The sequence below is a fragment of the Pygocentrus nattereri genome, chromosome 19 (assembly GCF_015220715.1).
Source record: "Pygocentrus nattereri isolate fPygNat1 chromosome 19, fPygNat1.pri, whole genome shotgun sequence".
Lineage (NCBI taxonomy): Eukaryota > Metazoa > Chordata > Actinopteri > Characiformes > Serrasalmidae > Pygocentrus > Pygocentrus nattereri.
In genome coordinates, this window is record NC_051229.1 from 11084922 (window position 1) to 11111651 (window position 26730).

Below are 26730 nucleotides of genomic sequence, written 5' to 3' on the forward strand. Positions count from 1 at the left end.
GTTAACTTATTTCACTTCAACAAATGTAATTTGCCCCTGGATGCACAAAACTTTGCATATGGCTGTAACTTTAGATTATATTCAATATCTATTATGAGCCATCAGGTCATGAGTGCAAGTGAATTACATGGGGATTTTGGGACATGCATATCATAGGCCCTGACGGACAAAAAACATTTATTTATTGATTTATTTCTTTATTTAACTAGTATTTTTCCTTTGCCTGTTTAGTAAGAATACATTAGTACAGGGGTGTCCAAAATCTGGCCCCAGGGCCAAATGCGGCCTACAGGCAAATTTTAATGGGCCTGTGGCTTCTGTTGAAATGTGTGTTTTAAGTGACCCACCAGCCAATACATTGCAGTTTTTCCTTTCACCTGATGGTGGCACCACAACAGTGTAATGTGCTGCACTGTGGTAATGAAGGTACCTAAAGCTATAGTTTAAGAGCCTTCATTCACTTAATGACTGAATTTTACAGACCAAAAAAAATTGTTTAGTCAAGACTACAGCCATGAAGCAAAAACTTCACACAGAGAACCTTATTTTAAGTAACACAGTAAATGTTGAGGAGAGGGCAGGGAAACTAGAGCAACTGCAAGCTATTTTCTTATCAGAGCAAAAATAGTGGTAAAGTAAATATTAGCCCTTTAAGGTTAAATAAAAACGTGGCTGTTCATGCCGCTTGACCTGCTCCACTCATTTAATAAAGTTGTTGCTGAGTGCAATTGCTGCACTTATTTGATCTGTTATCTAACAAAACTGAAAATGTACAGATTTTATTTTGTTTATCTCACAACTAACAAACAAGTAGCACATGAATAAGAATATAAATAATACAGTAGATGTGTTTTATTGTTCCTCTTAACGCTGACTGATCCAAATAGTGCTGAACAAGCACTTTAACAATAAAAGAAACCTGCAGGTTTTGTACAGTGATATTGAACACAGTAGCACACAGAAAGCCCAGATTTTATGTGCTGATATTTTGAAAACTTAATATTTTGAATCATTTGAGAATAATATGGCAGCCCTCTGGTATTTTGGCATGGCATGATCTGGCCCTCTGTTTGGACACCCCTGCATTATTAGATCTGAGAATTATTAAATAAATTCCACCAAAATCTAAATTTTCTCCTCTAAATTTTGGCATAATGAAATGTTTAAGAAATGTCATTCAGAGTGGTTTGGTTCTACAGAAAATCACTGAGTCAGAATTGTTCGTAGTGGTGATAGAAACCAGACGGCTGAAGCATTTACTGCCTCTAGAAGCAGTCCCACAGAAAATTATTACACAATAAGTTCATGAATATCTGCCTGATACACACGCACACAACAAAAACATGTAGCCACCCCTCCTAATTATTCAGTTCAGGTCTTCTGCATAGCTAAACACTGCCAATAGAATGAGCTGTATTGAAGAGCTCTGTGACTTTAAATGTGGTATTCTAAAAGTATGCCACCTTTACTCTGCTAGATCTGCACCAGTCAACTGTAAGTGCTAGTGCTAGTATTGTGAAATGGAAGCAGGCTACAGTGTAAAAACTGCCTATCCTCTGTTGCATTAGTCACTACAGAGCTGCCTCTGGAAACATCAGCACATGAACTGTGCAGTAAGAGTGTCCTGAAATGGGTATCCATAATCCACAATGCCAAGTGTCAGCTGGAAGGCGCAAACCACACCACCAGTGAACTCTGGAACAGAGACGTGTTCTCTGGAGAAATGAATCATACTTGACTATCTGGCAGTCTGATGGACATATTTGGGTCTGGCGGATGCCAGGAGAACTCCTACCAGTCTGCATAGTGTCAACAGTAAAGTTTGGTGGAGAAGGGACGTTATCAAGGATAGGGCTCAGCCTCTTAGTTCCAGTGATGGGTAGTGTTAATGCTACAGCAGGTTTAGAGACAGGTTTGACGAGTCTGGTGTGGAGAAATTCCAGTGGCCTGATCTCAAAAACACATTTCGGATTAACTGGAATGTCAATTGAGTGCCAGGCCTCATCCTCAGTGCCTCATCCTGTTGAATGGGCACCACCTCCCAAAATCCAAAATCTTGTGGAAAACCTCAGATGAGTGCAGCAGGCACACGTGTAGGTTGGCATAATAAAAAAAAAGCATAACCAGTATCTGCAATACATATAAAACCTCAGAACGCACGAGTTTCACCGGTCATTTAGGTAGTAAATAAAACGCCTATATTGTGTTGTAGACATGGTTACCCCTGGTTCCTATCGCCACCACTCTGAAGAAACCAGTGAAACACTTCACTCTAAACCACTCTGACTTGTTTTGTTTACATCTCAGTCACTGAATTCTGCCAAAACGAAACGATGTCATTGTGAAAGCAGTTTGGTAAACTCGTGTGGGACCTACTTGTGAGCGAAATGAGTGAAAACGTGTGACCCGGAAGTCCGGGGGGTGTTGTTTCTCTCCGTGAGCAGGAGTTGGCAGTGCTGGAGGAAGAGAGACTTTTCTGGAGTTGTAAAGACCAACAGAGATAAAACCACTAAACAAAACCACGAAATACAGCTCATTCTCACAAAAACAGTGAAAAGCCGACGCAAAGATGTCTGTCGCTGGCTTGAAGAAACAGTTTTATAAAGCTAGTCAGGTGAGTCATTCTCTTTTTCTAACTGGCCATTTCACTTCAGTCGGAGACTCAGATTCATTTCTGTGGTAAACAAATGTGAGTTAACGTCAACTTTTGCCAGTCTGCGGCTCTAGTGAGACCTAAAGGATAAAGTAACTGAAAAGTGCTTATTATTGAACCTGTCATGTACCTGTTTATGTTCTAGTTTTCGCTTTAAACTCGTCTCGCTTCGTGTGAGAAACGTCTCTTCCCTGAGAACGAGGCTCCAGTTGGATTTCATTAGATTTTTCCGGTCCACCTTAAATGGTGCAGCAGTTACGTTCTGGCGCCTCACAGAACGCCGTAATGTTAGTGTTACTGCGGCCCTACTTAAGGTGGAACGGAAAAATCAAACCATAATCCAAACTCGTATTCTACCTTAAATTGAAAGAATTGACGTCGAGTTAGTAGGTTTCAGTGGCCCAAATGTACAGAGCTGAACTCCAACGTGAAGCTGAATGTAGGCTGTTTGGAATTAGAGTCTGTTTCCTGTAACACATTAATGTACTGTAATCTGCACTGCTTAAGCAACAAGTTGTTAGTAGCATTTAGCAGACATGCCATCATTATACCCCCCCCCGCCCCAACTACCCCACTTATTGTTGGATACCAGCACTGTTTACTGCTTTGTGTGCAGTTGCTACCTTGCCTTGTTTAATATAAGTAAAATAGTTTACCTTTATTGTTTACAGGTCATTTTTACTGCCACGTCATTGGGTCCTGTTTAATATACTGTCCTCAGGCACATGCCATTGTACTAAGAACCCACCACAATTATAGCTGCATACTATGAAGGGGAGTTCCACCAGTTTAAAAAAAAAAAAAAAAAAAAAACAGCCATTAAGATATAAACAAAGTCATTCATGGTGATTTCGAGAGAACTCTGGTATCTTTTTTTTTCAGTGGTGGTGTTCGGGGTCGCAGTGCCTACAGCACAAATATAGCCTTTTTATTTACTGTCCAAATCAACAGAAAACCTGCACGTCTTCTGAGTTTTTATGTGTAAGGTCAATTATAGTGAAATAGTATTAAATCTTTTTAAAAAAAAAAAAATAATAATAATAATAAAATAATAATTTTAAAAAAAAAACAACACTTTCTTCTGGGAATATTTTGCTTCAAAACTCATCTGCGTGGACTCCTCTGCCGTGAATTTATTTTACCACCAAGTATTAAAACAGTGTCTCGGTCAATTCCTTTGTTATCATTTCATCTAATGGCTTTCTGTAAGGGAGCTTTTAGAGAAATTAAACCTCTTAGATTGTCTGGTTACTATCACCACCGCTGTGAACAGTTCTGGCTTGGCAAGTTTCTCTAGAACAGAGTATTTTGCATCAAACCACTCTGAATTACTTGGTTTACATCTTAAATGTTTAATTAGGCAGAAAGTTTGAAAAAGCACAACAAACAGGCCCTAAAACAGAATAGCTGTAAAAACTGCAGAACAGCAGCCTAAAAATGATTATGGACCTCAGTGACCCAGTCTAACCCCAAATTAAGTCATTACTTTCAGGAATATGGCATATATGACAGCCCTATTTAGACACTGCTGATTACCAAAGTCGTGTAGAGAAACGTAATGCTGTGAGCCTGGAGTGTGGCACACCCAAGGGACATAAAGCTACCCTAGTCCGTTGTGAACTTGATTGTCACAATTACATTACATTATATTAAAGAAGTTAAAGAATCCATGCAGGGAGGATCTTGGCCTTGTGTAATTACTCTAATAACCAGGGAGACACAGTATTTTAATACCATTGCCACACCATATGTTAGTCAGATGAGCCTCTCTACCTTTCCCTGTCAGCCTTGGTGATTTCAGTGTCAGGACCAGGTGACACACCCCTTTAAAGTCTAATTTTGGAGCAATACATACTGTTACCTCAGAACATCATAATAGCTTCATGAGGACTTAAAGATAGCTGCTGAAGCGGAGGTCTCGAACTCAAACTACGTGGGGCCAACTAGCCCTGTAGTTTGCTAATATTTTTGCTAGTTGGAAAAATGCTGGGGAAAAAGGTTTTCAGGCTGAATTTGTCTACAAAATTTTTCATCTTACATGTGATACAACATTGTAGAAAAATAGGAGGAAAAAATATTCCTTATTTTTCCCCACAAGTACTAATTTTACCTACATTGCACATTAATTTGAAGTTAAAATTGAAGATCTTAATTTTTATTATCACTTTGTTTGTCTTGACCAACCATTACTGCTCCTACTGCTTCTACAACTAATAATAATAATAATAATATTTTTAAAAATATACTTTTTAAATTATTATTATTAGTAGTCGTATTAGTAGTAATAGTAGTAGTATAAATCTATAATGCATGAATACTTAACAACACATTTACTTGTTTAATGAATATTTTAGCGGTCAAATAAAACAAGTAAATTTGCATGTAACCGTAGTATTATATGGAACATGTGTGAAGTCATTGTGAGTGAAGTGTTGGCAAAGCAAGCGGTTGAATCTGTGTTCTTATTGAGTTTGTTATGTCTACTGCTACCCCATGAATATATCCACAGACAGATTTAACTATCGGTCTACATTAAAGTAGTAGTTAAGTTATAGCTACCTTAGAGTCTTGCTCACTCGGTGTGCAGGTTTTTGTTTAAATGGTTCCTTTTGCATCTGTGTTATATTTTTACTTTTAACATCATAAGCATCAGCTTGAGCTGATTTTGTCTAGCTTATGTTAGGTTATGAGCCACATTGCTTGGTGAGAGCAACAAACCTACACATCAGATTTCAGTATTTAGCCACAGAAAAAATGGAAACATCAGGATTTTTGAGACTCCTGCCCTAAAGCTTACAGATCTGAATGGTCAAATGGTTTTTCTCTGTGATGGAAAGCCACTTGTATGTGGTTCTTTAAAAACCTCATTTAATGGTCCCGCTATTGCTCAGAGTCAAAAAAAAACTTTTTTCAGTACGATATATGAGTTTAATTCATGACTCTTCTCATCCTGACATGTGATGGTAACAGCAGATTTCGTAGTAGTGGTTAGTAGTTATGCCCTGCGATGGACTGGCGACCTGTCCAGGGTATATCCTGCCTTCTGCCCGAAGACTGCTGGGATAGGCTCCAGCACCCCCCCGCGACCCTGATGGAGAAGCGGCTTAGAAAATGGATGGATGGATGGATGGATGGATGGATGGTTAGTAGTTAGTTGAAAGTAGGCCATCAAGTTACAAAAGGCTGCAGCAGTAATGCCTGTTAGAGTTCAAGAATTAACACGGCTTCATGCTAATTTAATTTAACTATTTGTTTTATTTACATGGCACTAAAGCCAGTGAGTTAACAAAGGAAGACTTTACTGTGCCAGTCTTAGGCCCAGGTCTGTTTTTACTCCTTGCCCCTACCACTTAGCCCTTACCCATCTGTTTGTCATTTTCACATTTAGGGGTAGGGTGTGCCAATTGTTGTTGAGATGGAGGGGTAGGGCGAAGTGTTAGGATTACATAGCTGCAGGCATGTAGTCCCTCGGAGCACCACTAGTAGCCTGTTAAAGAAGCATTGTTCTGTTTTATTTGAGGTCGTCTCATTTCGTAGGGGAAGATTTCAATGACTACCCTTTGTCACTCAGTGAAAGGTGACACTTGAAACCAAGGGACGGGTACAAATAAGAAATGGGATTGGGCCTTAGTCACTTATCTCGGAGCAGATGTGTCCTGTGTTATTTTTGATTCATGTGAACCATGAATCTACACTCTGCTTCCCTCCTCTTGTGTCTTTAGTTTTGCGTTTGGGTAAAATTTCCTTCTGGGAATGTGGATATCGGATTCATAAGTTCACCATATGCAATATTGCGGCATATCATAGTGTTCTGAAAGCTTGTCAGAGGTGTCCATGCCTAGTTTTACTTGCTAAGCTACGACAGGACAGTCAATGGTTTAACCTCAAATGAGTCTCTTGTTCTTAATGTAAGTCATGATATTATGGCTTCCACACACAGTAGTACCATACATGTTAAATGGAGAGTCATGGCCCCCTATAGTAAAGTTCTGAATGGCTTTCTTTTGGGCATACAATGTATTATTTAGGTGCAGAAGCTTTTGAATATGATCTGCATAGTGTACTACATGGGGAGCAGGAAACCATTTAAGATTAATGTGAACTAAGGTTCACAGGTTTTTACCACAGGTAATGGCATGGTTGGGGTCGGCCTGAGCATTGACTGTTGCCTCCTTTAGCCAGTTTTGCAGTTACAAAAGCACATTCACAGGTAAAATGAAGTACTCTACCATCAAGATACTTAGAAATGATGGAATACTGTGGTTCATTCTTTGTTCTAGGCCTATATGGATAAACTGGGCATGAACCCATGCTTCCTAAGTACTGGCACTATTTGCTCAACTTATGCTCTGTCACTTGTGTTTGCAAACATTGCCATTGTTTTGTCTAATGCTAGTGAAGAATAGACAGACATCTCTTTGGCCACGTTCAGAGTGTGTGTGTTGAAGTGTGCTGTATTATCCTGTATGTTACAGTGCAGAGTTTGTCCTTCATGAGTCTGGAGCACTAATCACTAGTTCTAAGAATGATGTCTTTAACAGAAGGGGTCCACCCTTTAGGTGTGCCCAGAATTTTGCTGATAACATGCACCAACTTTTCTCCTCTAATCACTGGACGATGGTCTAGAAGCTCAACATGTACAGCTGTATGCCAAATCAAAAGTTTAGGCTCGCCTAGTTAAAATAACATGTTTTGTGGTTTTGTTGTTGTTTTGTTTGACTTTTATAAGTAAAAAAAAACAGGTTAACACATCATCAACAGAGATTATACTTCTGCACATTTTACTGCGCTGTTACTGATTATTTGCTGCATTTAATATATTGGAACATATGTAACATACTGTTTTTTCTTCAATTTGTTAAATGTGTCAAATGAACAGTAATTGTACACTAAAATGCAACATGAGACTGTGTATAATGTGTGTTATGTGATGGATAATACTCCTCATCAGTCATCTTTTAAAAGATGTGCCAGGATAATTGGTACAGATAGCATGCCACCCAGCACTATGATATAATATTTTAAGTTTGCTCCCTGTAGAGCATGTGAGAGAAGTTTTAGTCTGCTGCTGGGATTTCTTAAATAATCCATTTTTTCCATTGCATCAGCATTGTGCATATCTGGTGCATCGCCTAGTACATGCTGTCTACTGATTGCTTGCCTACTGCTCATTATTTAGGCCATTTAAGGGTAAAACTTGAGGGAACTTGAGACTAAAGGTGGACGATATGGCAAAAATATAATATTGCAATAATAATGATGGACAATAGGTCATATTTTTTAATAGGTCAATATTTATTTTTTTCAGACATTTGATCAGTTGGAACAGACAAAAAAGAACCAGCCAGGGTTCTAGAGTGCGACCAAATTTCTCAGTGGTGCGACTAAAAAAAATCTCAGCAGTTCGAGGAAAAAAAAAAAGTCTCTGTGACTCTGAAAGTCTCCCTGTGGTTCAACAACAGACACACATTAGGCCCATATCGTGGTTTAAACCAATCAGAGATGGTGAAGGGTGGGGCCCCCCAGGATCCCCCCTCTGGCCGTGGTCCAGATATTACTGTACGTGTTTGAACATTTGAAAATGAGTGTGCTGCAGTCAGACAGAGAGAGGTGAGTAGCCTAGGCCCATCAGATAAACAGAGTGGATGTAGCCACAGATGATGAGAGAAGATGAAAAGAAAGATCGACAACTTTTTCGTAAGGAATGTCAAGTTAAGGCCTGATCCGTTCAAAAGTCATAACCAATGCTCTGACACGGAGACACCAACCTCCCAGGTTTTGTCAAGCCCTGGTCTGGAGACAGCATCAGATAATGAGCCACATACGATCAACTCCGAGCCAGAGCCCACTGAAATTAAAAGGGGGAAAGTGTCTACGAAGAGAGTGGCTTGACCAGTTTCCCTGAGTAAGATACGGTAAAGCCAAGAATATAATGCACTGCATTTACTGTAAAGAGTTTGGGTGGTTCTAATACATTTCAAATGGAAACGCTGAAAAAGCACAATGCATCTATAAAACACATTACATGCCGCAATAAATGCACTGCCCAGGTGTCCCCTCTCCCCGCTGCCTTTCAGCGGCAGGCAGTAGCAGACAGATCATGATCAGATCAAGGCCGAGATGAAAATCAAGTTTAACGTTGCCTACAATATTGCAAAAGAAGAACTTCCCTTCATAAGTTCAAGTCCGAAATAATTCTTCAGAAGAAAAATGGCTTGAATGTAAATCCGACGTACAGCAATGATGTCGCGTGCGCCCAATTTATAGGAGTCATCGCAGATACATAGAAAAAAACGACATCTGTGCAACATGGCATTCTTGATCGACAGAGATACAGATATCGCCACAAAGGAATGTGTCATTGGGTACGGTCGTATACTCTCGAGAGGAAGACCGCTGAATGTACTGAGGTCACACATTGAGGTCGAGCATGCCCATGCCCAGGGTAAGCCATGACATGTCGTGTAGCTTATGTCAATAATATGCCTACCGTCTCGTTACTGCATTAACCATATATAATATTCTTATCATTGAAAATAAAAAAATAAATATAATAAAATGAACATTTAAAAAGTTGATGGCATCCGAGGGGCATGTGACTGCAATGGAGGAAGGTCCATAAGACATTGAGCCATGAGATGTTCAGTTTGAAACCACTTGCACTTTTAATTAAGATTTTCTTTTTATTTCATTTATCTTGGGATGTTTTGGGTTTAAATTTCAGCTCAGTGGAGCACTTTAGGCACCAACACTTTTTCAGTAAGTTGCCTTTCTTGTAGAATTGTGCTTCGAATAAAGAACTTTACGTTGACCAGATTGATAGTTAATCTAATGTAATGTAATGATAGTTACAAGTCAATATAGCGATTTTTTTAAATTTTATTTTTTAATAAAGTGAACCTGTAAAACTGTGGTGTTAAATGCAATGCGGTTGACATATTTGGGTGCACCTAACTTTTGTGCTGGTGCACCTAAGAAAAAAAGTTAGGCGCACTAGTGCATTATATATATTATATATATAGTATATCGGTCATATATCAATATCACTGTTTACTTTTTTCCCAATATGTTAAATGTAATATTTAAGTATTTAAATTTTCGCTTTGAAAAAGAATAAAACATGAAATTTTACCAAAGGTGTTTAAACTTTTATTATAAATAAATAAACTTTTTATTTATTAAAATGCTAATATTTTAGCACCTAAATATTCTGCCCTTTAATGGAGTGCAAAAAAGTACGTCATTAAATATTAAATATTATATAAATCTAACATTAAATATGACGTTCATATATTTGAATATAAACTTTTGCAAGCTGAATAGGAAAATATATGTAATTGATTTAGTTTTTCATGTCATCACCGAACTTCTGAATTTAAAACATGGTAAAATTCTCTGTATGGACTGTATGGACAGAGGAGTCAACAGTACATTTTGAAACGTTAACAATGTTGAATTCTTTTATTTTTTACTTTTTTTTTTTTTTTTTTAATTGATATGGACCCTTCAATGGCACAGCATGTTTAATTCTAAAGAGAGGTTGGAAAATGATAAATTAACCATATATTATGACTGTTTTAAGTATAAAATCTCTGACATCTCACCTAAGTACACCTTGTGGGAAAAATAAATGCAAACAAATGTTGGATATGGGCCCTTTAAATCAGATTTTTTTTCCCTTGGTGTGTAAAGCTAGGTCCAAAATCAGCAAAAGCCAAACTTGCTCACACATGCTTTGCTTGGAATGTTCAGAGGTGGTGCCATGGAGTACATGACTGATCATTTTGTGTCAGTCTGAAATGAAATCAAAGTTGCAAGGGCATTTTGCATGCAAATCTGCAGCAGGTATTCACATTCTTGAGGCTTAAAGCATAGATCCAGTTTTGTGGCATAAACCCTTTGGTGTGGACAGGTATGGGAATGTAATGGAACACAGCTGGAATGCTGTCCTGACAGATTTGGATCTTGGCATTGCACAAGAACAAAGCATAACCACACAGAGTGGCTGTATTTTTCCATGGCAGCCCACAGCAAAGTAGCTGAAATGCAAACATGGATGCTGCACTGTAGTACAGTCTCAATGTTTGAGTAACAGGTATTTAAATGCGGCAGTAAACCAGGTGCACTGTGGCCACATCCCAACGTGAGTCAGAGGAATGACATGGCAGAGGCTGTTACACTGCCCAGCCTACATCTTCTGTAATAGCGTGTGTGTGTGTGTGTGTGTGTGTGTGTGTGTGTATGTGCGCCAAATAAGACAACTGAACTATTCAGCTTGGCATTCCATGAATGCAGCTTTACTGTAAGCCCCTCGGCATGTAAGAAACTAGTTAAGATTCTCTTCTCTTCTCTTCTCTTCTCTTCTCTTCTCTTCTCTTCTCTGTTCTTCTCTCCTCTGCTCCGCTCTGCTTTGCCCCGCTCTGCTCCTTGTCTTTTCTTACCTTACTTGGCTCTTGTTTTTCTGTTCTCATGCCTTTGTTTTTCATCTGCTCTGCTTATCTCTGTTCTTTGCTCATCCCTTCCTTCTCTCTTCTTCTCGATTCTTTTTGTTATGTACATGAGCCAGAGTGATTCAAGAAGTCATTTATCACATCAGAGTCTTTTGAAGTGGCCTTTATCTCAGTGTTGCATCAGTCTTCTTGTATGTGTGCACATATTAGGTGACCACACTGTCAGTATTGATAATAAAAAATTTGATAGACTGTTTTGTTTTTTAATAAAACATTTATTAGTCAGATAATGTACTCAGATACAGAGAGTTCCTGAAAAAATCGTTCCTGATTTTCTTTGGCCAAGAGCTAATTTGTGTATGTTAATGCTGTCAGTAAACAGTAAAATATGTAGAATATGTAAAAAATTGCAGACTTCTAGGAGCTGAGCTCTTTGTGTTAGGCATGGGTATAAGGTTAAACACATATACACACACTTTCTATGGTGCTTATACTCCCGCAGGGGTGCTAGAACCTATTCCAGGGCTAATTGGGCAGAAGGCATGAAACACCCTGGGAAGGTTGCCAGTCCATTAGGTAGGAAAAGGTTGGACCCCCTTTTGCCTTCAGAACTGCCTTAATTCTTCATGGCATACTTTCAACAAGGTGTTGGAAACATTCCCCAGAGATTCTGGTTGGTGATTTGAGTTACTGTTGCCTTTCTATCATCTGGAACCAGTCTGCCCATTCTCCTCTGACCTCTCACATCAACAAGGCATTTTCGTCCACACAACTGCTGCTCACTGGATATTTTCTCTCTTTCGGGCCATTCTCTGTAAACCCTAGAGATGGTTGTGCATGAAAATCCCAGTCGATCCCAGTTTCTGAAATACTCAGACCAGCCTGTCTGGCACCACCTTTCTTCCCCATTCTGATGCTCAGTCTGCACTTCAGCAAGTTGTCTTGACCACCTCTACATGCCTAAATGCATTGAGTTGAGGCCATGTGGTCGGCTGATTAGCTATTTGTGGTAACAACTGAACAGTGTACCTAATAAAGTGGCTGGTGAGTGTATATGTAAATGGGATTGTATTTGATATTGCAAAAACAATGAATTCAAAAAATTTTTTTCATGATATGGGCTCTTCAGATTTATAAGATAAATAAGAAAATAAGTAATACCTTATATTGATTTGTTTGTTGATTTGCACTGTACACTCACATATGTTACTGAACAAAACTGCCCATCCAATCAACGTAGTATGCAGTTTAATTCACCTGTTGGCAAGATGTGGCCAAGTAGTGTTAGATTATTTAAATGAAGAATTTGAAATGTTTAAAATTAGAGAATTTATTTGTTTTCTGTGTTATAGTATTGAAAAACACTGAACATTTGATGCACTCGTTTAAATGTCAACCCCTGTGTTAACACAGCTTCATCCTAAACGAAATTTGCATGTTTCTGCAGATGGTGAGTGAGAAGGTAGGAGGAGCAGAGGGCACTAAGCTGGATGAAGACTTCAAGGATCTGGAGCGGGTGAGGAGCAAATTAGAAACTTTTCCAGCAATAGATACTATATGTCTGTACATGTTGTAGTCCCCCTGCTTTTTATGTGCCCCTCCAAAAGCTGTGAAATTGAAAAGCTTGTTGTTTCTCTGTGAGATTTCTTTCAGTGTCACTATAATCCTTTGTCACTCAGAAGTGAAAGCTGTAGATATATTGGCAAAGTTTAATCTGGTTATCATTTACGGGACTTAAGTAACCTTACATGTGCACACCTCTCTCCTTGTTCTGTGTGTTTAACAGAAAGCTGATATCACTAGTAAGGCCATTGTGGATGTGCTGGCCAAGACCACTGAGTACCTACAGCCCAACCCAGGTAAACCCAACACAGGATTCTCACATAAAACAGCTCACAATGCAAGACTGCCTTAGTATTAGGGCTATAGACTGTAGTCCGTCTGTTTCTCTGCATACTTTGTTAGACCCCTTTTACCCTGTTATTTAGTGGTCAGGACCCCCATGGACTCTCACAGAGCAGGTACTATTTGGGTGGTAGATCGTTCTCAGCACTCCAGTAACACTGATGTGGTGGTGGTGTGTTAGGGTGTGTTGTGCTGGTATGAGTGGATCAGACAGTGCTGGAGTTTTTTAACACCATAGTGTCACTGCTGGACTAAGAATACTCCAACAAACAAAACTATCTAGCCAGCAGCGTCCTGAGATCAGCGTCCTGAGACCACTGATGTAGGACTAGAGGATGGTCCACCTGTGTTTATCTGTTTATGTTCCAACACATAACCTTAGATCTGCAGATACTTGGACCTTAGGTCTGCAGATACTGACCTTCTGAAAATACCTTCTGTAAAATACAGAGAACATGGAGAGACTCGTTCAGTTCTTCTGCTTCTATACTGTTCCACTGTTATTAGACACTCAAGCTCAGTGCTCACTTTTAAGAAGCATCTAAAAACGTATCTCTTTAACTTAATTAAAACTCTATGCCTCGTGGTATTTATCTTGTAATTTGATCTGTGTCATTTTCTTAATATGATTTAAATTAATACTTCTAAATTCTGGTATTACTGTTAAGCTTCATCACCTGTCTGTAACGCACTTTGAGCTGCCATCAACATGAAAATTGTGCTTTATATATAAGTGTTATATAAATAAAACTCATCATCATCATCATCATCATCATCATTATTATTATATAATCAGAGTTTGAGTTGTAGTAGTGGTTTGATTTTTGATTGAAAATTATTATGTTAGTAATTGTGTTAGGCTGTAGCTTTGAATGCAACTAAACTATCAGTGTATGTTGTTTACATTTTTTTAAAATATAAAAATGCCCCATATTGTCTTACCAGAAGGGTTTCCTTTTAACCTGCTCTGAGGGTGGCTTTTTAAAAATATACGTTCAAGCTTAGCCTCTAGAGGGCATCAGACCCAGTAGATCAGCATAAGATGTTTCTGTCTGCACGTATGCAGACAGAAATGAGCTTTAGATAAATTCAATAGCTTCATTTTACTTGAACATTTCAAGATAAGATAATCCTTTATTAGTCCCACAGCGGGGAAATTCACAGTATTACAGCAGCAGCAGCGTAATAGATGATATTTAGATTGACTGAATTATTAAGAGCTGCAACAAGCTTTAAACTAGTTATTTGTCACTGTGATGATGCAGTACTGATATTAAGTGTTCTTCTAGGTGTTTTGATGAATCAAACTATTTGTGTAGTTCAACAAAATCTTAATACATTTGGTCTGTACCATGAATCGAGTGTTTAATCATGTAACATTAGTGATTCCTTGTTTTTAATACATTACTGTCACAGTCACAATCACAGTACAGTATTTTTTCAATATTGTGCAGCCCTACTTTACACCCAGTCAGACTGATCTTGTTTGGTTCTGTTTGGCAGCGTCTCGGGCCAAGCTGTCCATGTTGAACACCATGTCTAAGATTCGAGGGCAGGTCAAGAGCACTGGATACCCACAGGCAGAGGGAGTGTTGGGGGAGTGCATGGTCAGATACGGCCGCGACATGGGAGAGGACACCAACTTCGGTAGGTGTGTGTGTGTGTGTGTGTGTGTGTGTGTGTGTGTGTGTGTGTGTGTGTGTGTGTGTGTGTGTGTGTGTGTGTGTGTGTGTGTGTGTGTGTGTGTGTGTGTGTGTGTGTGTCAGTCAATAAGAGTATGTAATAGAGGAACCGTGGGAATATAAGGAAGTAGGCAGTGTGTGTATTTGTGTGTCTGGTGAAAGAGAAGAACTAGTGAGAGTGTATGAGTCTGTTGGAGGGAACACTCACTTTGGTAAGAGAGGAAAATTGTATGTGTGCATATATTTGTTTGTTTTTGTTTGTGTGGGTTTGACTTTCCATAAGGGCATTAACTTTGGTATGATAATGAGAGAAATTACAGTAAGGGCAGAAGGGTCAAAGAGATAAAACCATAATGTAAAGAAAACTACATTATATGTAAAGGTGAAAGAATATCTAGGTTATGTGTCAAATACTTTAGCATTTCTCTGATATATATTGGAAAAAGGCCATAACTGAGTTCAGAAATGAAATCAATTTCTGTAGTGAGGTGTAACAACACACAAATAACACACATTTCACACTACTGGCATTTTTTGCATCATGTTATAAATTACATGGGCTGTTCCATCCCATTCTATTGGTGATGCTTTTCTGTGGAGATTATACAAGGTGTGTCAGTAATGGGTGCATCTTAAAGTGTATTAATTCACTAAATAGAAGGGGTGCTTGTATACTTTTAGACATAGTATATGTTCAGGGCTGTCTTAATTTCTCTGTGAGGGTTCACGTGTCCTCTTGTTTGTAGGTGGCGCTCTTGTTGAGATGGGAGAGTCTATGAAGAGACTTGCTGAAGTTAAAGACTCTCTGGATATTGACGTAAAGCAGAATTTCATCGACCCTTTCCAGACCATCGTAGACAAGGATCTCAGAGACATCCAGGTACAACCAGGATTTAGGAGGAGGGAAATACAAAAGTAAGATGGGTTTGAAGTCACTGTAACTCTTGGCTATTGACAGTACACACAGTTAAGTATTGTCATGATATCACATCCTTTTTGATAAAGTACGTGTTGCAACAACATTGGATTGTGGCTCTCCACTGGATACTACAGAACTCATAAATTATTATCTGTTTCCTGCTATTTACAGACGCCTCATGATAATCTAAAAATAGTGTAAAGAATAATCGTTCTGCCACCCCCTCTCTCACTCTCTGTGACCTCACAGCACCAGCTAAAGAAGCTAGAGGGCCGCCGGCTGGATTATGACTACAAGAAGAAACGTCAGGGGAAGATTCCAGATGAGGAGCTCCGCACAAGTCTGGAGAAATTCCATGAGTCTAAAGAAGCAGCAGAGATCAGCATGCACAACCTTTTAGAAACTGATGTGAGTATTGCTAATAGCAGGCCCTGGCATAAGCTTCATGGGCGTCTCAGACAGTTATCCAGATAGCTGACTTGTGAGGCGTGGCACTGGCATATTTCTGTATAGGCATCCCTGTAATCATGCGCTGTGTCTGTGCACGTGCTGTCCAGCTCCATTAAGTAGCCCAGATTATTGGGAGCAATATTGAAACTTTACATAGTACATCAAGTGAGGAAAATAATTTTTTTTCCAAGAAATGGACCCTTTAAGAGCTAGCCAATTGGCAACTCAGTGATGATTGAAGATCAGACATAAAAAAATACTATCTTAAGTAGTAGAATGAGCCTACTGTGCCACTGTATTTACCTATGGTCCACTCAAAAATTGGCTACACTACTGCTGATAATACACAGTGCAAGAGAGCAAGTCATCATCTACCCTAAAATACAGCTTTGGCTACAGATAGACAAATGCTACCCCCTCCCCAGATCTCCTCCAAGTAGACAATGGAAGGTAATTAAAAACAACAGGGTACTTAATAAAAACAATGATTCCCATACACATTATCAGCTCATATATATGTAAAACTTAAAATGGTCACGTATACCTCCTTTTGAATGTTCTGTGCAAGACTTAATGTTCCCTCTTAACTCAAATGTAGTCAGTTGACCAAAACATGTTTGCTTCTATAGTTTTGTACTTGAGCCATGAAGGTGGCGTAGCCAGACTTGGGCAATATAGTAAACATATAATATTACAGTACAATCAAGACATTTGTACAAGACACAATGTGCTATGATATTTTGTTTTTCTGAAGTTTGAAAAGTTCAAACAGTCAAAGAGCCATTGGTGCTATTTTTAAAAAATCTATATTTCATCAAAAACTACAAATACAATGATTTTCATTCAGCATTTCACGCACTCTGTGGCGTTAAATAAAATTAAACAGTTTTGCTCTCTTTGTAAGAAAATATGCCTTTGATGGGTATACTTTAAGAACTGTCAGTTAGAGCTGGGCAATTTGATGATATTTTATCATATGTCACAAAATATGCTTTTCTTGGCATTTAGTGGATAGTGTTAGTAATTAAAAACACTGAACCATTGTATCTACAATTACAAAAAGAGCATATTTTAAAATAACTTATCTTTTTCTCAAAAAAAAGAGTATTTTTAAATATGCCACTGATTGTACATTGTCTTTTCAGATCCCCAAAGAGCCAAATATATGATGATACATAAAAACAACAGTATTAGTCATCTTGAAGTCTAAATTATGTTCATAGCTTTGTTCAAAACCAATTCATCCCATTCAGATGTGTCTTGGCTAATGGTAAAAATTGTGTTAATAAGCCACTGTTTTAAGATAATCAAACGCTAAATGATTTGCAATTTGGATTGTTATGTAATGTATTGCATTGGTATTGTATGCCTGGTTTTCTGGTTTGCACAACTGTATACAGCATTTCTGCTGCTGAAAGTGTTACACATCCTGTCACATCTGCTGAATTTTCTAACTGAGCTTTTCCTCAGTCTCATAGTGTACTGTAAGAGTTGTCACAAGGGAATTGAGACAATATCAGGGGACATTCTCATTCCAAGCCAATTAGATAACAGCCCCGCCATCTGCCTGTCATTAACATATGACTCAGACACTCTAGAATAAAAGCAAGTCTGGAGGGAATGTGGATATCCGTACAATATATTTCAGTGTTTGTTTCAATGCCATATTTTGGACTTTTCTGTTTATTTAATGCAGTAAGAAATTAGAGTATGTATTCAGCATGTCTGAGCGAGAGTGCTGGTCTACATCAGCATTCTTATTCCAAAACATCAGATAAGCTCAGTCCCGTCCCATGTGATCTGCAAGTTAGACAATATAGGCAAAAAAATGTATGCATTTTGTACATTATTCTAGTACAAAGTTTACATTTTAATTTGTTTTCTACTTTCTCCAAAGTAAATAGATTGTTTGTTTTATTTGTGTGTTCTATTTTGGAGAAAGTGGAAAACTAAATAAAATGTAGACTTTGTACTAGAATAATGTACAAAATGCACTGCAGTGATGTTTTCCACTAGTAAAACCTTAAAACCTGAAAATGGTCAAAACAAAAGCATGAGAGAAACATTCACTTCTGTCATGGGCAGCCAGTCAGATCAGGGGTGATTTATATGTATCAGACTTAAAGGAACAGTAAAAAAAACAAAAAAAAAACAGCCTGTTTAATTCTACAGTTTTTAATATACATAATAAAAATCATAAATACAGGAAACATGTAGGATATAGGCTCTTTAAACTGCAGCGTAAAGATGCATATCATCACTGTCCAAAGAAAAACATGTATCTCCAAAATGGTGACTTTACAGGAGAAGGCAAGAACTTTCTTTACTTTCAATGCAAGTTAATGGAAAGAGATTTTATTGTAAGCAATTTTGGAGCATTTCTATTGGTCCAATCATCATGAAAAACGACAGCTTTCTGGAATTGAACCCCTTAGTTGTGAGTGAGAACTTCTTCTCCTGCCTGTATAGCAAGTAATAGGTGCACATCGCCACCTAGTGTACTGATGTAGTAGTTGTTGAAAGATTATTTGTTGCCGCTAATACTGGATTGAGCTTCAAAGCATTGGAAACATTGAAAATACCTCAAATGCTTATTATTAGTGTTAAAACAGATAACAATTTTAATAATTGTTGATTATTAGTTTATTATTTGATCATTCTTGATTACTTGGTTATTGAGATTTTCATATTCGTTATCAAAAACAGATTCTAGATCCGTAGTACTTCTTTAATATGAGTTACACACCTGGGGATTGGATATTATACCCAGGTGTATTAATAGAAGCTAAATGACTCTCAGAGGAAACAGCTGGGTTTGGGCACAAAATCATCTTATGTAATGAGCAGTTATATGTGTGTGTGTGTGTGTGTGTGTGTGTGTGTCTATCTCCTGCCCCTCCGGCTCCTTCTGGATCTGTGTACTAGCTGCTCTCTCATGCAGAGTGTAATCTGTCTGGAATGAATTCCTGCCAGCTTACTGTAGATACACCAGCAGTGCGAGGGGTGGGGGAGTGGGATGACAAATATGTTTGGTTATGGAGTGTGGAAATTTTGCTAAGGTAGTGGGAGGATAGAGAGTTTTGTTTGAGCACTTTTGCAGAGATGCATTAATGTAGCTCAGTGTAACCTAATGAAATACAGTTTTACCATATCTCTGTCCCTTAGAGGGCTGGATATGGAAATTCACTATACTTATGGTACCAACTGAACTAACTACAGTAAAAAGAGTATTAAAAAAATCAGTCGTTAAATAGCAAATTTCAGTACTCCGTCAGCATCAGTTGACTAATAAATATCCTTGTTTTAAAATTTAGACTGGTGATTGGCTAATAAGTAAGGGTGTAAAATGACACATGCCCCACAATATGATCTTATAGTGTTACTTGGGCCACAGCATGAATGTGTTGTACTATTTAGTGATGTATTATTTGCCAAGGATTGCAGCACTTTATAATGCAATTTACTACTTTTGACTGCAAAATATTTGTGTATGTGTGCGTGTGTATATGTGTGTATATGTGTGTATATGTGTGTGTGTGTATATGTGAGAGAGAGAAATAAAATCAAATAGAAAATCTACTAAACATCATTTGTCCAGGGGTGTCATTATTGAATAATTCTAAATGATATCCAGCTCTATGTGTGTGTTTGTAGGTGGAACAGGTGAGCCAGCTGACCGCTCTGGTGGAGTCTCAGCTGCAGTATCACAGACAGGCAGTGCAGGTGCTGGAGGAACTTTCTGACGGAATGAAAGACAGGTACAGGATCTTGCACCTATTCTCCTTTAGATTGTTTTGCATGTATGATTAGACAACATGACTATACTGACTGTTTTGAAGCCTAAAGGTATGTGTGAAATTAATTTACATATATGAAAATTTTGATATATTTTGATCCATGTGTTCATTGAGCCTGTGTGAGCACACATGTGAAAAAATGTCTTAAACAGGTGTATTGAAACAGTATTCAAAAACAATATCTACTATTGTCAGCATGTATCATATATTCATCAGTATAATGTTGATCTTGCATTTGAGACTTAATCGTCGAGCTGGACCTTCTTTTTTTATACATTAATATGTAAAGATGTGACTTGATTTTATATTATTATTTCACGCTTCACATGAAAAGAGTGGTTTTTTTTCTTGACTCAGGAAAGCTGCGTCTTTTAATTTTAACAAAAAAATCTACATAGCGCAGCTGAAAGAGGCTGATAACTGATAATATTAGACACGGAAGGATCAACTGTTTATGTATTGGTATCGTCTGATTTTCAGCATGAATATGTGATCGGCTAATGTTTCTTTACCTTAGCAGAACCTGAGAGCTGATCAGTAATGCAGTAATACAAGTAAGACATGTGAGCCATATTTCTCCTGAGTTGCCAGGATGTAATAGCTGCACCATTGAAAGAGGACGAACAGGAAGCCCACGAACAGAAAGCCAGCTTTGGCCTTAGCATATCTATTTCACTAATGAAAAGCATTTTTGTGTTGGCTAATCCCAGCTGGTTAGCTTCACTGTAGCAATTGTAGTGAGTTTGCACTGTTTTTTGCCCATACAACGTTTGCAAAGTGTTTTATAGCCATGAAGATCTAAAAATAATAATAAAAAGTGTGGTTCGCCTTGGCACTGCGTGTCCAAGATTTTGTGGGTTGGAGCTTCTGAAGGAATGCTGAAGGCAGGAATGTATTTGTTTTGCTGATCGTGCTGAAAGGTGATCAGCAGTCAGTATCAGCCCCAGAAACACTGATCACTCCATCTCACACTGGCAGAAATAATTTTATATATATTTTTTTAGATTTTAATTTTATGAGACACAAAGAGGTTGCTTGTTATTTGTGTGTTATCTGCAATATTTTTGCAGATATCAGTTAAATTGTGAGTGTTTTCTTCAGTGTTTTCTTATATTATCTGCTGGCTGGTATATGGGTTGGGCCCTAATTTCTCACACCCTTGTGGCTGATGTGGCAATAAAGTGGAAGTATCTTGATCCCTCATGCTTGCGTATATGTATTTGTCTCAGATTGAACAATGCCCAGGCTCAGCCACGTCAGAAACGAATGCCGAAGCCAGCACCCAGCTTTGACTACTCTGACACTGAACCCTCCAACGGTGGCTACAGCCCAACTAACGCTCCCCCAGTTTACTCTTCTTCAGGTGAGCTTCTCCCACATGGTTGCACCAGTACAGTACCGGTACTACTTTATTCCTGTTCATGTGAAAGTGATAATGAGCACTACTTATGCCTTTAGTAGCTTTACACATATACAGTACTCTGATGAAGTCAGAGACCATTTTGCATTTATCCAATACAGCCATTACGTTATTAATTTTAGGATGTTTTTTTTTAGTTTACAAAATTCATAGTTCAAAAAATGATCAAAATATATAGAGAAAATGGGACTCCTAACAACCGTGCATAATCTGATGCACCCCAGATACACAGTACTTAAAGCTTTCGCCTTTGAGAGAGAGGAGATAATGTCCACTCTTGCTTCCACAGGTGTTTCTGTCCATCCTTCCACTGCAAAGACAGTTTAGCATTATGTGTCTAAAAGGATGTAGCTGTCAAGCTTACTGAGTAAAAGAAAAATATTTTAAAAAATCTGTAAATCACCTGAAGAAGCTGCTAGTGTTTTTGGAACAATAGTCTGCGAAGACTTCAATGTCACTGAATGTGTTTGGGATTGCTTGGGTCATGAGAAGCAGAAAATGCAACCAATTTTTTTAGACAGAACTTTCTCATTGCACATTTCTGTGAAAACCTGAAAGCCAGCCTGCAATAAAGGGTGAACATACTTAGTACTGAAAAAATTTATATCTTTCCTGATAATGAAAAATTAATAACTTGTACTTAATGGCTGTTTTGACTGGACATTTTGTAGAGAAAAAACAGTATTAACCTATGACCTACAGCATCAGGACCACCAAAATCTTGCTGATTTTGTGCTTTTTTTATAAAAGCTTCACGTTTCATTGTTTAAAACAGACAATGTTATATATCGCACATATGTTTTTTTTTCTTTAATCCTTATAGCTCCTTCCCTGCCCAACCGACCATCTCTCCGTCAGAAACGGCAGTGTGAGTTTCTCATGCACTCATGCAGTACATGCACCACCATACAGTTTCTTACATACATTGTCTAACATCTGAAAGTGGCCTGTGCAAACTTATTTCGTTACAACTCTGCCAAAAATAGAATGGAACAACAGTTGATTTGCTACTGATAGCTAATAATAAAACCTTTTTTCTCTGTCTCTGCAATGGTATCCATAGCGACGGATCAGCCGTGCTGCAAGGCTCTGTATGACTTTGAGCCTGAGAATGAGGGTGAGCTGGCCTTCAATGAGGGCGACGTCATCACGCTGACCAGTCAGATCGATGAGAATTGGTACGAGGGGATGATCCGCGGCCAGCAAGGCTACTTCCCCTGCAACTACGTGGAGGTGATCGTGCCCCTGCCCCGCTGAACCCGGGTGAGAGGAGTGAGGGATGTGGAGAGAGAAAGAGGTGCATTGGAGACACGACGGAGGAAACAAAAGTCAAAAACAGGGAAAAAATCAGATGATGGGGATTTATAAACTATAATAGGCCATGAGACACTACAGTTTGTCTCTTCCATTGCACTTTTCCAGTTTTCCTAACACAACCCTCAACTAAGAACAATGTTTTTTTGTTTGTTTGTTTGTTTGCTTTTCAGCCGTTGAGGGTTACTCTCTCTCTAAGCACACTACCAAATCCTGAACTCTTACCATTCCTTCTTCATTAAGTAACTCATTGAGTAAGGTGTTCAAAGAATTATATTGTTTTTTTCATCAAATCATTTATTTTTTCTGAAATATGTTAGATATGGGGATATTCTTTGCATTTATAATCATTTTCCTGCTAATTCAGGCCATCTCCATCCTTCATCGCTGCGTTAAGTAGGGGGTTTTCTTTACTGTTTATTCAAATGGACCTCTGCTTTTGCAAGTACACATGGCTGCTAGTGGCCATGCCTTGATGTAACACAGTATATTCAGAGTAGGTATTTTACTATGAAACTGATACTGATTCTGAGGAGTCTGAATTGATCCATGACTATTTGCTCTTTGATAAGAGTGTTACTTATTAATGTAACACAGTTGTTTTGAACATATTAGATGTATTGTATGGAGTCTGAAGGTCAGATTGTTATTAGCCTTCTCTCCCACTTGACATTTGCTTGTGTCTGCACCAGGTTGGGTTTTTGTTTTTGATATTGCACAGACATCCCTATATTTTTGTTTTACTTCTGTTACCGGCAAACCCTGCTTGACCATTCCTTTTAGCTAGTTTATTTTAGCTAGCTGATTCCTTTTAAATGGTCAAATAAGTTGGGACTCAAACTCTAACCTTTGTTTACATCGTGCAGCAGTCAACGGGTAGTAAGAGCCTGAGGTAGAATGGTGACACTGACAAACATTGCAGAAGACTAACTGCATCCAGTCTGTTCTGTGGCCTTTCTTGTGCATACAAAATAAATATCATTTGGAATGAATAAATAAAAAGTAGTAATTAGATGACCTGTCTATGCTGTGCCTACTAAAGAATACTCTTATAGCAACTGTTGCAAGGTTGGCCAAGCTTTACAGAAGGTTAGCAAAAACAGATTCGGGCTAATGAGAAATTCTATCTGTTTTTCTCAAAATACCTAAACTGTTCAGTCTCGACCACCATGGTGTTAATGCTGTTTTTCCACTGGGCAGTACAATACAGTAAACACAAACCCAGAACTATTTGTACCCTGACTGAGTACCTTTGTAGGCAGAGTTCTTGTTAGGTTGTGTGATCACATGATTTCTCATCTCAGTCTAGCAGTAAACAGTGAGCACAAAGAACAGGAGCAAAAATTGAGGAGCTTCAAGCTCCGGTTTACAGATCACAAATGTAGCTAGCTTTTTTTTTTTGTTTCTTTGTTTTTTTGTTTTTTTAAATAGTGGTCACCTTAAACAGTCAGTGTTTTTTCACAGTTTCTAGCTCCAGCCAAACATTCCAGCGTGTTTACACTTAGCACCATGGCAAGAAGGGAAGTTCAGCATGTGTTCACCGGTGCATTATGGTTCACTTGGCAGTAGAAATTATGACAAAATATGTGAGCATGAATTTATAGCTATACTCTACCATACTGCCTCCTGGAAAAATGCCATTAGAGTCACTGCATCATGTTTAAAATGCAGCAGTACCAAGCTGGACAGTGTTGCTAATTGAAACTAGGCATATTTGAAATGACAACATGCATTAGTTTGATTACCTGACAAAAAAATAGAGACCAAAAGTTGCTTCAAAAGAAAGCATTTGTGGGCGGGGGCATGGATAGGTCATTTACACCTTGGTGAGGATAAGAGCTTGGAGTTGCACTCTACCTCTCTTCAAAGGGCCTCATACTAAAAGGAGAGAGAGAAGAGAGAGGGAGGCAGTAAGTGACAAGGTTGTTATATACCTCCATTGTGTGATATCATGTGTCTGCAGGGATGTAATACTTCCATAAAAGGAAACGGAGCTTTTGTCAGTTTTATTATGATCCTCTTTTAAAAGGGGAATTTACCAATGTTTCAAAAGTTCTGCATAATTTAGTGGTTAATATGTAAACAAAGTTGTTCAGAGTGGTTTGATGGGAAATGCGCTGTGGTCGTAATTGTTCACAGTGCCGGTGATGGGAACCAGACGTCTGAAGAGTTTAATGCCTCTAAAAGCTCCTTCACAGAAAGCCATTATGAGAAATGGTTCTGAATGCACCGTCTGATATCTGAGACATTGTTTTGTGATGATTTTGAGATAAGCTTTTAGCCTAAAAGATTTTTAGTCCCCAAAGAAATCTTTTTTTTTTTTCAGATTTAGAACTATTTTATCATAATCAATATTACATAAAAAATCAGAAGACACATGTAGGTTCACTAGTTGTGTTGGATAGTAAAGACAATGGCTGCATTTGGGTTGAAGACATTGTAACCCTTGTTTCCTATCACTACCACTATAAAGAAATCGGTAAGGTTCTCTACAGTTGAGCCCTGTCGCATCAAACCACTCTGATTGGCTTTGTTAATTATGCAGTAAATTTTGAAAATTGTGGAATTCCCCTCTCTGTCTCTCTCTCACTCTCTCTCTCTGTCTCTCTCTCTCTCTCTCACACTCTCTCTCTCTCTCTCTCTCTCTCTCTCTCTCTCTCTCTCTCTCTCTCTCTCTCTCTCTCTCTCTCTCTCTCTCTCTCTCTCTCTCTCTCGCGCACACTCAGTCACTCACTCACACACACGCGCACACACGCACATGCACACACACACAACTTGTCAAACTTGTCTTTTTTCTTGGTGTGAAAACACTATCCGCTCTACCTACCCCCCAGTTTCTTCCTTCTAGTTTATGCTAAAACTGCTTCCTTTCTCATAATGTAACAGTTAATAGTGAAATTATGGATAAAGATCTCTTTTTCTATTCAGAAAAGCACAAATATATAACTTAAATTTGTGTAAAACAACTTGCTGGTCCTAACAGTGTTTACATGTTTTGTTTTATTGGTTTGCACAGATGTTTTTGTAGGTTTTCAGTGTCTGTATGTTGTCTTGGGACACTGTGTTAAAAAGCAGAGCTGAGTCTGTCACTTCACTGTTGTGTATGATTTTGTAGGGGTTTTTTTCATCTGCAGTCCCTGAGACTTTTCTGAAGTTTCATGGTTTCTAAGTCATACATGTCTTGACAGATATGATGAATTGACTGAAGCTGTGCGTCATACAGTGCATGTCCGTAGGTTTGTAGACACCTGCTTATCCAACATTTCTTCTGAAATCAGGGATATTTTACTCTACATGTTGGAACATTGCTTTGAGGATTTGATTGCATTCAGCCACAATAGCACAGATACCACTCCAAAGTTATTGGATGCTCCCTCACTCCAGAGAGCGCGGGTCCACTGCTCCACAGCTCAGTGCTAGGGGGCTTATACCCAGAGTGCCCATTCTAGTGATTGTACTTTCCTTTGGCGATTAAACAAGGCTTGTGCAGAATGTCTGTGTCAGCATTGGTGCACCTTAAAGTGACTGAATTCACCAATTAGAAGAGCTGTCTGGGAACTTTTGGACATGTAGTCTGTGAAATTGGTTCTGCATGATATCAGATGAAATCTCACTCAGCCAGCCAAAGAGGAACTGGACTTAAATCAGGGACAATTCCTTCAGCTCTGGGTGGAATTGACTCATTCATGCTCTCTCCATGCATTCTTCTGTGTTAACTGTTGTGAAGTTGGACAAGCTTTACTCAACGTTCAGCTTAGTGCAACATAATTAGATGAGAAAATCTTTGTTTAGAGTCTTTACATATATTTAAGTTTTTGGTTTAAAATGTGACATTACTGAATTGGATTGTGTTATTCTAGATAAACAAAGCTACACATTTGTGCATTGCTCTGTTGGTTACACAACAGAATAAACCAGTGTGACTTTCTGCAAGCATACAAAATCAATGTCACTTGAAATTAAAGCTGCCCTATGTAATATCTGGAGATTTAGAGACCTCTCTGGTGGAAATGTATAATTGCATGCAATATGCAGAAGCACATAAGGTAAGGGGTCCACAGCACAACCAAGCAAGTTAATCTGATTGTGAGTGTGTTGATGATGTACATGAATTGTCTACTATCATATCTTTATCAGTAT

The 26730-nt window shown here is 38.4% G+C and overlaps 1 protein-coding gene across 1 annotated transcript; it reads left to right on the forward strand.

Annotated features, from left to right (window-relative positions):
* The first annotated feature begins 2442 nt into the window (after positions 1-2442).
* Positions 2443-25172, forward strand: sh3gl1a (SH3-domain GRB2-like 1a). Its single transcript, XM_017707445.2, has 10 exons — positions 2443-2614; positions 12551-12619; positions 12890-12962; positions 14512-14655; positions 15437-15570; positions 15859-16017; positions 19714-19817; positions 21086-21219; positions 22100-22144; positions 22340-25172. Exons 1-10 carry the CDS (start codon positions 2570-2572, stop codon positions 22531-22533), a joined length of 1101 nt encoding a protein of 366 aa, XP_017562934.1. The 5' UTR covers positions 2443-2569; the 3' UTR covers positions 22534-25172.
* Positions 25173-26730: the final 1558 nt, after the last annotated feature.